A 15,773-nucleotide genomic window follows, 5' to 3' on the forward strand; every position below is an offset into this window, starting at 1 on the left:
GCAGGTGCTTCCTCCTCGGAGAACGCTGTTGTTCTCAATCTCTTCTGATGGCCCCAGCTTTTGTTTACCGCGCTCTGTCATGCCACGTGTCCTGTCAACATGTGCGGTGGCGGTCACCGGCACCGCCAACAGCGAATCGGACCGCCCTTCCTGCGTCTCGCTCCTTGGCACATAACAACCATAATGTGGTTGTTCCCAGATCCTGCGGCCTGTGCGGTTGTTCTGAGATTCTGCGGTTGTGCTCAGATTCTGAAGTCAGCATCGACGTGTGGATGCTTACCTTCAAGCGCGTGTTTACAGAACGGTCGTTCGATTCGAATGGGCTTACGTCATCCAACAACGATGATACGTCACAAGGAACCACTGCTACGGTTTTTTAATTTCCTTCAGAAAGCCACTTTTCAATGGAAAGTCAAAGTTGCCTTCTGCATTTCCAAGTATTCTGAGCCACAGTTGCGTGTTAACGAGGATGCAGCTGCCAGCTCCATTCAGGTTATAGGTACATATATGAACACCCTGTTCACACAATAACTGTCTCAGAGCTTATCTACATAGCTGGTTTGGTAATTTGCAATGGGCTCATAGGCAGTAGATTTTATCTGTTCTGATGCAAGGTGTTCTGTCTGAAAAATAACAGTGTGCTGTGTAGCATAGTTGTTTTGAACCTGACTTTCTTGAAGTTCTAATCCCAGGTGGATCAATGCTGATGTACCCTTCAGCAAAGTCACTAACCTGCACTGCTTCAGTAAATATTCAGTCACATGAATAAGCATTTTACAGCCAGAAACTCTAGAAAAAGGGCATTTACTAAGCCAGCAAATAAGTGATTGTTTTTAAGTAAATTTCAACCAGCATAGCAAAATGCTGGGTTTTAGTGCATTGGGTCTCCTGTGACCATACTGTGCATTTTTTGTAATGTTGTCTATAACTTTTATTCCATTTATTTACATAAGGTGTTAGCTGGGTCACTGTTGAGCAGGGCCTCAAGGCTATGAAAAGGTTTTAGCAAATCCAGTCACTTGAAAGAAGTCACTGCTACTACAGTGTCTTTCTCAGAGCCTCAGTAAATTCTATTGTTATCTGTTCTGGTCTGTTCTGTTTGTGTCAGTTCTTTAAAAAAAAAAATCACATCCAAAGTAAAAGGGTGGTCTCCTTTTTCCAAATCTGTGCCTCTCGCCCCAAGCAATATATTTTTCTTGCCTTGTTACTAAGAGGACTTGTGCTTTGCTTGAGGTTCCTAGTCCCAGCGTTGACCATGATTAAGTGGATCGTTTGGTTTGCGGTAGTTTTCCGAGGGAGGAAAGCGCCCCACTCCTTACATTGCATGCGCACTGAGGCATGGCTGTCCACCCGTGACAACTGACCCCCAAAGCGCTGCTCGCAACCCCCCCCCCACCCAGCGCCAGCTCAGAATGCCGCAGACAGACTCGGCTCCACCGCCCGACCCATCAAACATCATCAAGGTGATCCCCCGGAACAGGCTTCCTGCTGAACCGTGTCAACCCCAAAACTTTGAGGCGCCATTTTCATTCCATGAGGCCCGTCTGTGGGGTTTCTTTCATCCTGCGACAGGTCAAATACTAGCATCAGCATGCAGCAAAAGGGCTCCAGTTACTCAGATGACACACCGGCTACCTCTGCCAGGAGTTTAATGCACAGCCCTCTGGAGGAGTATAGGAACTCATTGTCACAGGAAATGACTGTTCTGCAGCAGCTTATATGTATGAGAAACTGTACCCAGAGATGACAGAAGGACCCACGGCTACAATAACAACCTCATTGTCCTGTTAGCCACGTCTCGCCGGCAGGAATGTTGGCATGCTACATAGAGGGAAGCAGGTACAGCTACATCCACGAACAGAACACAAGGTGACTTTGAATCATACAGTAATATAGACAGATTAGTGCACACAGGAATTAAAATTTTACTGTGAAGGATTTTTTTTTTGTTTGTTTTTTTTTTTTATTCGACTTCTTTTTTGTCCTTATGGTTTTTCGATCATCTATTTCCTGAAATGGTGAATCCTGTTTGGCATTAACTGGAAGCAAGTTTGCCTCAAGGTTCCTGTATTTGGAGTGCTTTGTAATGGAGGAAAAATAGCTGTGCAGTCCTTAATGTTGAAAAGCACTCTGCCAATTTGATGATGTAGTCACAGGATTGTCAGTCATTTAGAGCATGAATGGTGTTTACACGCTCAACCTGCTGGATGTTTTATTCTTAAGCTTAGTATTTTTATGCAATAATATGTTAATAATAAAAAAACATAAGATTTCTAAGATCACCACTGGAACAAATAAAGTCCCTCCCCTAACATTTAAGAAAAAGGTTTTTGCAGGGCAAAAAATGTACAAAAAGAATTATAAAAAGGCCATTTTCTACAAAAAAAAAAAAGCCAGTTGGAGGGAAAACATGTAAGACTAGGTCAAGAGACGTCTATTTTCGGGTGGTGACTTTACACTATGAAGAGCAGCAGACTCAGCCAGCAAGAATAAAGGACTGAAATGTCTCCCGAACTTGTTTATGAGGAATATCTCTCTTTTGTTCATTCTCCTAAGCTGCAGTCAGAGAGTCGCCCTCACCGCGTCCTCTGGGCCACAGGTGCTCCCTTTGTTTCAGAAAGCCACGCTCTCCTGGGCTGGGGGAGGGATGTGTGCACAGTTGGCCAGGTGCTCTATACCCATGGAAGCCCAGGTTTGGTGATGGGGAAGCAGGTGTGTCCCTCAGGACGATGAGCAAAGCAGATGTGGAGCTCCCCACCCCTCTGTTTTGATGTACCTAACGAGGGAGTCATTATGCCCGCGCTCTTTTAGGCGGCACTATGTTCGTCTGTCGTGGGGCCTGGCAGCTTCCATTAGCGCAAGTGTTGGGAACCCTAGGAAATAGATTGCTTTGAGGCCTGTCTGTTTTTTTTTTTTTTCCGAGCACGGGAAAGCAGCTCTTTGCTAGCATGACAACGCTAATGACACCAATCCCCCAGAGTTCGGCCTGGCGCAGAACCCGGGGTGACAGAGAGCGTCTGATCCGTTCTAAAGCTGGCAGCGTTTATATCTGTCAAAAGAAATTTACTGCCTATTGACAGAGAATCTATTGCCCAACATGTGTCATACTTTTGAGTGCCTTTAACGGAACAATATCCGAACAACTCATTGTTCCAGTGAACTGCGGTAATTTCCCCGCTGAGTGTGTGTGTGTGTGTGTGTGTGTGTGTGTGCGTGCGTGTGTGCATACAGGCATGTGTGGGTAAAATGTTCTAAAATTCGACATCCCACATCTTCACTGAAGCTGCTCAGTACAGTTTGCCATCAACAACCAATCAACAAATTTAGGATCAGTTTTGCCATCCCTTTGTCCAGAAGGTCAGTGATTGTAGACAGAATGAACCATATCAGTGGAATTCTGTCACAAGAGAAAGGCGTGAAGTAAAAATGAAAACAGCAGAAAATGTCCTTGTGCCAAACTGCAGTTAGCAGTGACAGAACAACCTTTGCGTGTGAGCGCCTCCTGGCTGTTGGGAGGGGCGGGCGCGGCTCGGTGCAGATGGCCTTATGATGCGGACTGCCTGGCTGCAGGTGGTGTTTTAATCTCTCTGCCTGTCGCTGTCCCTGGAGGGATGCAGTCCGGCCTTGGTCTGCAGACCCGGGAGAGACCGCAGGAGCGGTGAGCAAGCCACCTGTAAAGCTGTCTCAGTTTGTATGCTCATATGTTTCCAACTGAATATGCAAACCAATATGTCTGAAGTCAAATAATAACATCATTAGAACGAATGCATATCAGTTAACTCAAGAGGATATTGTGCTTTGCTTAATTGCAGTTGTATGTGACTGCAAGGCAAGGTGTCAGTATAGCACAGTTGCTAAGGAGCAGGCTTTGCAACTACAAATGGGCTGCAGCTGTGGTATTCTTAAGCTGGGAGTATTCTTAACCACATGGCTTCAGAGTTGAGTTAAGGACAGGGTTGGAGTTAATAAAATGACATGTTTGATTAAAAAAACAAAATTTTTGTTAGTTGCTGTGAAACAGTGAATAGTTGCACATCACTATTTAGATGCAATTGTACAATGTTCCTTGACATTGTATTTATATAATTTACTGAAGTGATAAAGTAATTTTTAAAAATTACTCTTTTATACCTTCATACCTTAAATGTAATGACAGAACAAAGTACAAATAGGTGAGTAAACAGGAATTGTTGGTGACAAGATGTGCATTTTAGCCCATACGTCTGTGAACACAAATTCATAATGTTCACAGAATTCTTCACGAGACGAGACCTTTTGGATTCCAGGATATTGTGAACGGAGACAGACGCTTATCAGAGCCGAGTTCAACACACAAGCAGCCGTGAGCGGTATCCTTCAGGAGTGCCCGTGAAATGGGATTTTGTCTCTCCGGTTCTCCTTCACTCCTCCTCCGTCGCAGCTCCATTTGGAGTGGCACTGTCTGCCCAGTGACAGCCCCTTTAACTCTCCCTCTCTGTGTGGCCTCTCTGCAGGTGCTGGAGAAGTACCCCAATACACCCATGAGCCATAAAGAAATTCTGCAGGTTATCCAAAGAGAGGGGCTGAAGGAGATAAGGTAAGGATTCGTCACACTGTTGTTTTTTTTTTTTTTTTTTTTTTTTAACCACAAGCATCCAGGATGTGACCCAGGCTGGGATACATTTTTTACCTTTAGCAACTGACTCAGCTGGATCAGAATCAAAACTCTGCACTCTGTGTTTGAGGTTAGGATTGGATCTAATATATTCATTAACGATAATTCACCCTGAAGGCGCATCAAAGACATTTATTTAACAGGCTCTGATGTGGGCTGCATTCACAAATTCAGAGTATTTTTAAATGTCACACTACATTTTGAACATTTACTTTTTACAAGTAATGAATTAATTAAAAAAGCAAACATTAAAAGAAATGAATGTGGATCGTTTGTGTAGAAGTAAATAACATTTGTGCAGGAAATATCATTATCCCATAGTGTCTACATGTTAAGACAGCAGGTGCTTGAGTGTGGAAGAGATTCTCTGTTGGATTCAGACTCATACAAGCGATAATGAGAGTACTAATTGCTAATTCCCTAGACTGTTCTCGGGGGTCCCTTGCAAACAAAGGCTGGCTACGCCCTGAGTGCTTGTGCTGGTCCCTCTTCGGGGGGGTTGTGGGTGGGATGGGGGTCAGGAAGTGGCGATGGTTCAGGAGGCAGGCAAAAATGCTCTCACCAAACATAACACGAGCAGACCTACAGCACACATAAGCTCAATTCCCCTCAAAGCTGAGGTTTGAAATCAAAGCCTCGTTCAGCGTCTACCCTGATCATGTCATGACCATAGAAATTCCCATTTAAATGCCTGTTGCCAAGCCGCAGGCTGTCGCACAGCGCAAGGTGACGTCTTATTTACTCCTTGGGTTGTCATACCAATGTGACGTCTGGGGACAGAGCGGAATGAACTCCTCAATAAGGTCAAAAAGACCTGCAAGCAGGAGACTGTGAGAAAGGCCGTAACAGGAAGAGTGACGCTGCCTCTTCCTATATCACTCTATCACCAGAGGGGAGAACAGCATCTGCAGTAACTCACCTGCCGGTCGCTTAGCAGGACGCTAGTGAAGCTCACAGAAGTGAGAACGCTGTGTCACCTTAATGAGAAAGACACCATTAGACTCTCCCCCATTTGCGCTGCCGTTATCTGAGGCGTCAGCTCCTCCGGCTGTCTGTGGGTCGTACCATGTCGACACGGACGTGACAAATTCCCCTATGACTTCATTAATGGCAGCCACGGTCTCCCAGGATGATTGTGAAATAAATCTATAACGATAGAATATGTGGAGCTCTTTCGTCTACCTGGCACGGCTTTGTTTTTTTTTTTTGTTTTTTTAGCTTTGCTTTAGATGACGTCTGCTCGTGATGTCATTTAGGGGCTATTGAAATAGCCCACGAAATTGCCTTGCTGGGAAATCAATTCAGGTAGTGTTTTGTTTTAATTGGAAAGAGATACATGTTTCCCTGGAAACGAGCCAGACCTGTTGTCTGGAAAAGTCCAGGAAGAAAAACAGCCATGTTATTCATTTTCAAGACAGGGAATGGTATGAGCCTTTTTTTTTTTTTCCTCAAGGATCCCAAGAGCTACAACTGCTCGTTATTTTGATTAGTATGCACATTGCTGTTTTGTACAAGAGCAGTTAAAGATTTTTTTCCCAAACAGCTGAGCTTTCCATTTTAATTAGCGCTGGTGCTCATCACAGCGTTTTTTTTTCCTCCGTCACTTTATATCCCGTTTGCCAGACACAATTCACACATATAAGCTTGTTACTAGGGTGAATGTGTGGTGTTGAAGCAAGAGGACTGTATCTACAGCAAGACTGCATGTTCTAGAGTGGTGCTCTCCTACAGTGCCCTTAAGCAAGCCGCTTAACCTAAATTGCTTCTGTAAATATTCAGCTCTGTACATGGATAATATGTAAAAAAAATGTTAGCTCTGCAGCATGCCCTGAAAAAATGCAACTGCTAAACAAACAGTTGATGAATACAAATATCTTTGAGTTCCTGGGGTATGCTACACTTTTAAGAAAAGCAAACAAGCAGAAAGTAGTAGTCTGATATTAGGGGCCATGTCGTTCAGTGACCATGACTCATAAACTATGTCAGAAAAACCAGTAGTCAGACCAAAGTCAGGAGGACATCAATGCAAGGTGCGCACTTGCATACTGATACCATTATGAAACAAATGGACAAATTTAGCATGGTGTTCTTATTTAGACTGCAGTTTGAAATAGTTTCAGGGTCGATGCAACGAGAACATAATATTGAGATTGCCAGGTAAAAAGGAAAAAGTGGAGCTCCTAGCAAAAATGATCCGAACCATAACCGGCTTTTTCCAGTGCTACTTTCAATTGTGCTGGTTGCATTCTCAGGCCTACCACACACTGCTGTGTGCATGCTAAGAATGACAGCATGACAAGATCCAGCCATCGGCTAGATAATCAAACAGCCACAAATCCAGACAGAAATGACCACCTCCAGATTCTGCCTGGATTAGGTCGTTTTTAGTGGTACTGCCACATAAATGGACGGATCCCAACATCCCGAAAAAGGACGTGCCTGTGGACTGGCTTCTGTCTGTTTGTAGGATGGATCTTTCAGGCTCTAAAATCCATTACTTTACCTGAATTTGACGTAGGATATCACATTTATGGCCAGTAATAACTGTGGAAGCAAATACATTTTTTTTTTGTTTCCTTGTCAAAATCATATAAAAGAGAAATCCACTAAAAACATTTCAAATGGTGATTTGTGCAATACTGAAAATTTTACCAAAATGTCTGCTAAATGCTCTGTGGTATAAAATGTAGAGGGAAGACAAATAGAAGGAAGACTGAATTCACTGAGGGACTTGAGAGTCAATTGAGCCTACTTAATGAATACATAACTGTATTAAGTAATGCAGATCAAGTGTCATACACAAAACTGTACAACCGAGCCATGAAACCATAATATCATATAACAAGCAAATAATAAGAGATCAGACGAATTTCAAAGATCATCTCCATTTATGTGAGAATGAAAAGTTTTCCTGATCGCTTACATATTTGTCCAGTTTGAAATTGACTGTATACATTTTATGCATTTCAGCTTAAACAATTTGAGCAGCACTTATGGGTCTCTGTCATTGGAAATGTGTTTGGGGTTATTTTCTGTTGTTGCTTTATTAAAAACACAGGGTAAATGTTTTGAATCAGGGATTCTTTTCCTTTAGTGCAGTAAATTGTTCCCTGCGTTTCCAGCGAACCTCACTGCTTAATATAGAAAGGGTGCAGCTTTAAGCTGTTGTTGTAGCTCAGGATCTGTGTTGTCTTGCTTTGTTGAATGAAGTGCAATTCACCGGTTTTTTGTTTGTTCTTCACGTGTGTTTCCTTTTTATTTATTTATTTTTTATTGTTTTGCATACCTGCAGTTTTTACCGTCCTCATACACTTCTAATTATTTTTGTTTCTTTGCCTTTTTTGGTTTCATTGTCTCTCTTGTCTCTTCCAGAAGGTAAGAAAAAAATTTCTCTTAACCATCTTAAATGGACTAACCATGATCCTCTTCTGTCATCCTGCATTGCATGGTGTTTACAAACCACCCCTGATAAACACGAACCGACAGCAGGTACCCGCTGTCCTCTTTAGCTTGAGCGGATAGCACTTTGTTTTGTAGGCTATCAGCACTTGAAGATGGTCTCCGTAGCTCTAGCTTCTATTTGCAAATGCAGACCATCCTTATCTGGGCAGTAACTGGAGGCTGTGAAGCTATTCTAACATGAGCTAGCATGCTTTGCCACATAGGATTTTGGGAATGTTTTTTTTTTTTTTTTTTTAAAAGCACTACTCCTGCTTCTGTAGTTTGTCCCTCTTTGCCCGTGTGTGAATCAAGAATTAATTGTTTTTGGGGTAAGGAACTGTGCCCCCCCACCACCACCCCCCACATCCCTCTCCCCCTCTGTCCCTCTCAATGACCTAGGCATTTGCTTTGAGGTTCATGAGCGTAATGTTTTTATAATGCTTAATTACCTGCAAGGCTGGATACTGGAGTGTTCTGTTGTTTTTTTGTACTTGTTTGATCAGTCTTGCAGATTCAGTGTAACTGTAAACAAGCCTTTAATGATTCCTGTGTTCCCTGAAATGTGTTCTGGCATGCCTGTTGCTTTCTCAAGTGTTATTAATTTCTGTTCGTAACAACCCTCCTAGAACACCCAGAAAGTGCTATACTTGTTCATGTCAATTTACTTTGACAGCAAAGAATTTAAAAATGTTCAAGAAATTGTGCCATCTTTTATCATATTATAATGTGTATTTGTGCATCTGTCTGTATGTATAGGAGAAATGTCGTAAGAATCTATAGAATGATATATATTATATTATGCATCAGGTACTTTCACTTACAATTAGCAGTGAGCTGTCATTTGCTATAAACTCAGATCTAGATTCAATCAGAACTGCCATGAAATCTTAAGGGAAAATGGTAAGAAATCAAAAAACTAATATGACACCAGAATTTGGAAAGGGAGTTTTTGTGATTAAACAGCACTTGACCTAAAATGACTTGGCAGTTTCGTTTTGAATCCAGGCGGAGTCTCCCCTTTCTGTTTGTTAGGATGAGAGAATGAGGAGCAATCATCAGCTTTTAGTCACCCAGAGTTCTGATTTCAGCCAGTTTGACTGGCTCCAGTTCCACTGTACACAGGAAACATCATGATGTGCGTAATGTTGCAACATCTAATCTGCATGACAATGGCGTGTCTTTTTATGATAATAGAAATTTAGATTATTTATAAGTACTTAGACATTATTAATTTACCTGTCATCCACATAATTCATAATACATGTTGCAGCACACAGATGGAAAGGCAGTCATTATGGTTCACTGGAGTATTGACTTGCTCGTGAGTAGTGCAGAGCACAACATTGCATCAGGAAAAAAAAAAAAAAAAGATTTTCTAAGAAAGCCTTGACTCTCTCACGCTTATTAGATAAGACGTTCCACCTCTTGTCATGAGAGGAGAGTGAAATTGTAAGATTTGACTCTTGTGCGGTTGCTTCCCAAAACCCAAGCACAGAAACCAGGCTGCTTCCCCTCAAACAGGAATGCGCCTGTGTGCTTTGGGCGGCCGCAGTGTAATTGGCTCTCTCTCCTGTTCCTAGTGGCACATCTCCACTGGCGTGCCTGAATGCAATGCTGCACACCAATTCCAGAGGGGAGCAGGGGATTTTCTACAAAGTACCTGGCCGCATGGGAGTCTACACACTGAAGGTGAGCGTCCCTGAATAACAAAGCAACGCCGAATGCATGGAACAACTGCTCGTTTAAGGAGGAAGGACAAACTAAGCAAGCATTCAGGGTGTCACAGAATCGATTCCTGAATGCTCCGTTTCTAATGGTGTCTGACAAGTTGTACCAGATGGTTGCCTTCAATAAATGTAACAGTTACAAGGTTATCCTTTTTCCTCGAGAAGAATTTTATGTAGGTCGGCCTATTTTAAATGTGTGTGTGTATGTGTGTGTGCGCGTGTGCGCGTATGCGTGTGTGTGTGTGCGCATGTGCGTGTGCGTGCATGTGCTTGCATATGGGTGTGTGTGTGGTTATTATGTGTGTGTGTGTATGCTTGAGTATGTGTGTGTTCAGATCGTCCATTCTAAAATGAAACTGTTGTTTAGAACCACAGTTTGTGGTAGGGACCAATGTTTTTTGTACAGGAAAGATAACAGAATTTTCTGTATTTGTGATTCAAATGGCAGGCTACATATTAACGTGAGAGTGTACAGCCTACACTTAAATTGTTAAGTATTGGCTAAAGTCTCCTGGTGTGGTTTATTAGCCTTTTTTTCACATGAGCTTTATATCCTAATTGTGCACTTATCTGGCCTTTGTCCAAAACCATGGATGAGCTGTGGAGTGTAACTTGTTGTCTTGTCCAAAATACTGTATGTGTTGCATCACCATTAATTTAATTGGTTCCTGTGCAGTATTCTGTTTTATTGAATTACATTTTTATTGGTCTGCTTGGAGGCCGGCTGTCATGTGGTTCATGGAGCCCTCGTTGCAGCCCCTCGTTTGAGAGCATTGACTCCGTTTAGCACCAGGGAAGAGGAGCCGTAATTTCTGATTGGCTGATTCAGTCTGACTCTTAATCTGCACACTGCTGGTTTTGTCCTGAAATGGTACCAGCGACAGAATGTAAAAGTGTTTTGTTATGCCATCAAAAGCAATTTTCTCCTTGCCCCCCCCCCCCGCCAAAACTGTTTCTTGCTGACGGCGTCAAAACCTCCGTCACGCACGCCCGGCCGCGAGCGAAATCGAAAGGCATCATTATGCCTTCGAGCAGAGTGCAGCCTCCAGCGGGCCTCCTCCTCCACCTCCTCCACCTCCAGCGGGCCTCCTCCTTCACCTCCTCCACCTCCAGCGGGCCTCCTCCTTCACCTCTTCCACCTCCAGCGGGAGGGAGGTTTGGAGCCCAACAGGGGAGGTGCAGCTTGGGTGCGTCAGTGCGCCCCCCCCCCCCCCCCCCCAGTGACGTCAGCACACCAGAGGCTGATGGGTGCCGCTGTGCGTCCTTGCCCCGGGTCTCTCTCTCTCCGCGGCAACCCCCCCCCCCCATTGATCCCGCCGGCCTCTGCCAGGCCGTAGCGGAGCCACTATTGATCCGGGGGAGCTGGAGGAGGCCAGCGCCACGTTTCCATTAAATTTAGCGGCTTCTGGAGGCCCCGGCCGCGCTGTGTTCATCGATCCGCAGCTCTGTCTCCATTATATTCCCCCCCCCCCCCCCCCCCCCCACAACGGGGGCCCATTGTAAGAGCCTCGGTGCGATCTTCTCCGGCCGCCCACTGACAGCGCTGAGCTCTCAATCGAGCGCCCTGGGTTTCCACGCTGCCAGGGCCGAGTCCCCATCGATCATATTGACCGCGCCATCTCTGCGCCAAGTGGATATTTATTGCACTAACCAGCAACGTTTCCCATGTCAACCACACAAAAATTATAGTTTAGGATTCCCCAAACCTTTTTTTTTATCGCAGTCTGAAATGGTGATACACAGAATGTCAGTTTAGATGTCCAATGTTTATTTTTTCAGTTCAGATCCTTGGATTGTGAAACACACACATACACATACTGTTCTACACAGTTGCATAACAAACGAATTAAGTCACTCTCTCAAATTCATAACTCAAAGTTAAGGGCAAAGTGCACTGTAATTAAATTGAATATTGGCCACAGAGTTGAACTAATGTTGAAGTATTAATCCAAAGTAGTTTATAATAGATTTCCTTGAATAAGATTTGGCAATACAGTGTGGAAAGGTTCTAAAGGGCTGCACTCTATGGAGTGGTATCTATGAAGGAGGGGAGAACGAGGCTTCATTAACTATATAGTGGATGGAACTATGAGTCATCATTGATTCAGTGATTTTAACCAACCATTGTGTTTTCATGTGGAGACAGCACATCATAATTCCACCCATCATAATGCAGTTGCCATCACTAGAATCTGGATCTTCTTCTGTAAGAATGTTTCATTGGGAAACAAACTCTGCTGTTATACGCAATGTCTTTGTCTGCTTTACAACATCTCCCAGTCCCAAACACCTGTAAAGCTACTTTATAAAAAATATTTACAATCTTTAAAAGATTGTAAAAATCTTGAATTTTATTTATAAAAAAATTGCTGAGATGACGATAACTATGGCTATGAAGATGTCTTTTGTGAAGTCATGTTGTATACGCTCACAGCAGCAGTCTGAGAGCTGCATGTTCTTTGTGAAGGCGCTGTTGTCAAAACTGTGCCTCTCTCAGCGTTGGCTTTGTTTGAAGACAGCTACAGATTTTCTCAAAATCGATTGTAGCAATAAGAACAGGTTCATTCAGAAAATTACACAAAAAAGAAATATGACTAATATTTCTGATGCAGTTTCCAAGTCTCTCATTGTTGAAATGAAAAAAAAAGGCTGTGAGCTGTACAGTGGTGGTCCTCTGCAGTCTGCTGTAATTACACCACATGTCTAAGAATCAGGGCCACATCGCGCCCCACTTAACAGCAGTGCAGACATTGTACTGACATTGTCCAGAGTAACTGACTCAACAACAACAGTGTTTATTTCAAGGACAATACCACAACTTGACTGTTCAGATTGTAAGCAAAAATAACAACCAAATACTAATAATACCAGCAAAACAGTCTCTCTGACTCGGTATTATTTTCATCTTAGAATCTGAAGTGTTGCTCCATAAAAGACTGCCACTGACACAGAGGTTAAAGGAAAAACAATTTACTGCACACAGCTTCAACTGAAAAACACACAAAGCTAGACCTTCAGTGTGTTCTATGACTCCAGTGCTACATTGGGCAGAGAAATAAACATGTTGACTTTTGAAGGTGGGCCCGTGCACAATGCTCAGGCCAGATGCTGCTGTTTCCAACTATCTATTATATCATTCTGGTCTGTCCAGGCACCAAATATCTCAAAGTGATTGTTCTCAGGACGTCCAGTCATTTAAAACTTTAACTTATTTCAAACCAACCAAGTTATTTCATACTTTTTGTGACCAATCACCTTGAGGATATGCAAATCTATCAGTGGGTAGTTCCCCTTGGTTGAAGGAGAAAAAGGCATCTGATCAGAGAAAAAGGTGTTAATTTATTTAGGAGGACAACAGGGTTTCTCAGATGGGTTTATGAATTGCAGGGACAAAAGTGAGAATACAGTATGAGGATGGATTTGTTTGTGACCAGAAGATTATTTGTGCTTGATCAAATCTTACCAGACTGTAGTGGAAGGTACTCTAGAAATGAGAAGATCCTTCATAACCCTCACCCTTACCCTGACTCACTTCACTGACAGACATTTTCCAGTTCCTTACGGCATAGTACACCGGTTATTAACCCTTAAAGCTCATTGTTCTTTGCTGTAATAGTTAGGAAATTATGGATGAAGAATTAGACCTTGCTTTGCTCCTCCAGGTGAGCGTGTTAAATGTATTGATCAGCACAGGCTGTTCCTTATCTACAAGGGTGACTGTGGGACTACTCTATATACATTAACTCTCACCCTCCCTGTGTTTGACCTTGAACTGCAGCACACGGAAATTGCAGTTTTCAACTCTGCAGTGTGTGCTTAGGCATTTTATTGGTGCGATGCTTTGTGGATTCAAATCTTTGTGAATCCGATAAAGAACATGTCTTTACTGCACAGCTTCACTGAAATAAGAATCAGAGCACATATAAAACACACCACTGTGTGGGTACAGCTTCGTCCATATATGCCATCCATACATAGTTGTCTATTCATGATTTATTTTAAAATAAAGCTTATCAATAACAGTATTTTTCCGATCTACATTCACCCGTTCTTATGTTTTGCTGATTGTCTGTTCAGAAGACATGATCCCTAGCAATAGTGAAAGCTGATAAAATCTTTGCTGCAGTGGTTATTTTAAAATGACACACCCGCCGCTGTTGTTACAGCTACTGCTGCAACATGCACAATAATAGTGGCTGTGCTTGTAAATTAGGTGCAGTACTTCCATCTTTCCATTTTCGGGTAGTCTCTGAATGAGTGCTAGGCAGGCACAGCACTGAAAGCACAGGATGCAGAGAATGTGCCGCTAACACTTATGGTGCTGTGTAATATGTGGCAAAGCTCCCCTTTGAATTGCTGCCTGTATGTATTTGACCTTGGGAGAAGCACGCCGTGTAGTTACATAGCTTACATTTTAACAAGTCATCCATTTGTACTGCTGGAAATGTTGTTGGAGTAATATGGGTTAAGCACCTAGCTCTAGGGAACAACAAGAGTGTCCCACATGGGAAATGAACCCGCAACCTACTGGTTACAAGCCCAGCTCCTACCATCACACCTGACTACTCCCATTTCACGCTTCGCCGGCTTGAGTTGCCTTTTGAAAGTCTGAAAATGCCCGAGACCATGGCTGCATGCTAAGCTATTTACCATTAGCTAATGGTGCCAAGAGTGTGTGATTGAGCCTGGAGAAAGCTGCCGCCCCTGCAGTCTTTTTGGCTCCTGAGGCAGCTTCATGAAAGGGCCTTATTGTGAGGCGCTGTTTGGTTATTGTGGCTTTGCTGCCCACCCATGGAACACAGTAAAACAAAGGCACGGAGAAACCTGACCTCCGGCGTGGGTGAGTTTGGCTGCGTCTTACGCGTCTGAGACTGTGACCTGGGTCTCGTATGACACCTGGCACACTACTGCAGACCCATGTCTTGCCAAAAAAAAGTCCAAAAATCCCACGTTTTTAATACTTGTTTTTTTTTTTTTTCATTGAACACAGTGAGTAGATGAAGGTTCTATGAATGCCTGCTGGTAAACCTGTAACACTGTCTTTTTCAAGCATAGCCGACTAGTATCACCCCATACCAGCAACACACTGTGGTCTTCACCCAATATACTCCATGCAGAACTAGTGAAACACCGCTTGGCTCTTTAGTCTTTAAATTTTTTTCTGCTTTATCCTGAGCTGTGAAGAAGCATGCAGCCATACTAAAGCAAAGTACTGCCAATAGACTTGTCACAAAAGAATGTCTTTTTTGGTCCAGTCCACCTCAGCAGAGGGGTGGCCTGCAAGGGTGGTGTGCTCTTTGTTTCATGACAATGCGTCACCCCCAGCACACCCCGCTGAGCCTGAAAAAGGTGAATTTTTGCGTGGCTCCGATCCCGCAGGTCAGAGCCAAGCTTGGTGGTGCTATGCCAGTGCTTCAAGGCGCCAGTGAAAAGTGATATTTTGATAGATGCCGTCTCAAAGGTTTTTTTTTTTTCACGCGAAGTCTCGAAATCGAGCTTGCAGCCTGACAAATGGCACCTCGCTTTGAATGATAATGCGTAATTACTGGGGGTGGAACTGATAACTCCTTCCCTACTCACGTAGAGATTAGTGCTTATCGCGTCTCATCCAGCTTCAGGAACCTTCTTTTGGGAAAAAAAGATTCTCTATCTGCTTTGGTTTTTTAACATGCAGTGCATGGTTGCACTGTGATGTGGGATTACCACTACACTGCCCAGTGAAATTTTCTGCCACATGCTGATATTTGCCAGAATGAACCTGTGCTGTGATTTAAATCAGCACTATGAGTGCAGTCCCATGACGAACTTTGAAGGAAGATATATTATATTATATTATATTATATTGTCTCACTTTGTATTATATTGGAAGACTGGTATTTTTGCTGTCAAAAACTATGGCAAATGTTGCAAGATACATGCAAATATAGGTCAAAACATTTGGGACATCCCCA

General features: G+C 43.2%; 1 protein-coding gene across 5 annotated transcripts in view; it reads left to right on the forward strand.

Annotated features, from left to right (window-relative positions):
* asxl2 (ASXL transcriptional regulator 2) overlaps positions 1-15,773 on the forward strand; it is a 65,921-nt gene that overhangs the window by 11,768 nt on the left and 38,380 nt on the right. For 3 of the 5 annotated variants that reach the window (XM_036549935.1, XM_036549936.1, XM_036549939.1), the window contains exons 2-4: positions 4,494-4,576; positions 8,027-8,029; positions 9,676-9,784. In XM_036549935.1, coding sequence (XP_036405828.1) covers positions 4,494-4,576; positions 8,027-8,029; positions 9,676-9,784 — 195 coding nt within the window. The remainder of the gene's footprint in view (positions 1-4,493; positions 4,577-8,026; positions 8,030-9,675; positions 9,785-15,773) is intronic. The other 2 variants (XM_036549937.1, XM_036549938.1) reach the window with 1 other exon arrangement.

The sequence above is a fragment of the Megalops cyprinoides genome, chromosome 17 (assembly GCF_013368585.1).
Source record: "Megalops cyprinoides isolate fMegCyp1 chromosome 17, fMegCyp1.pri, whole genome shotgun sequence".
In the NCBI taxonomy this organism is placed as follows: Eukaryota; Metazoa; Chordata; class Actinopteri; order Elopiformes; family Megalopidae; genus Megalops; species Megalops cyprinoides.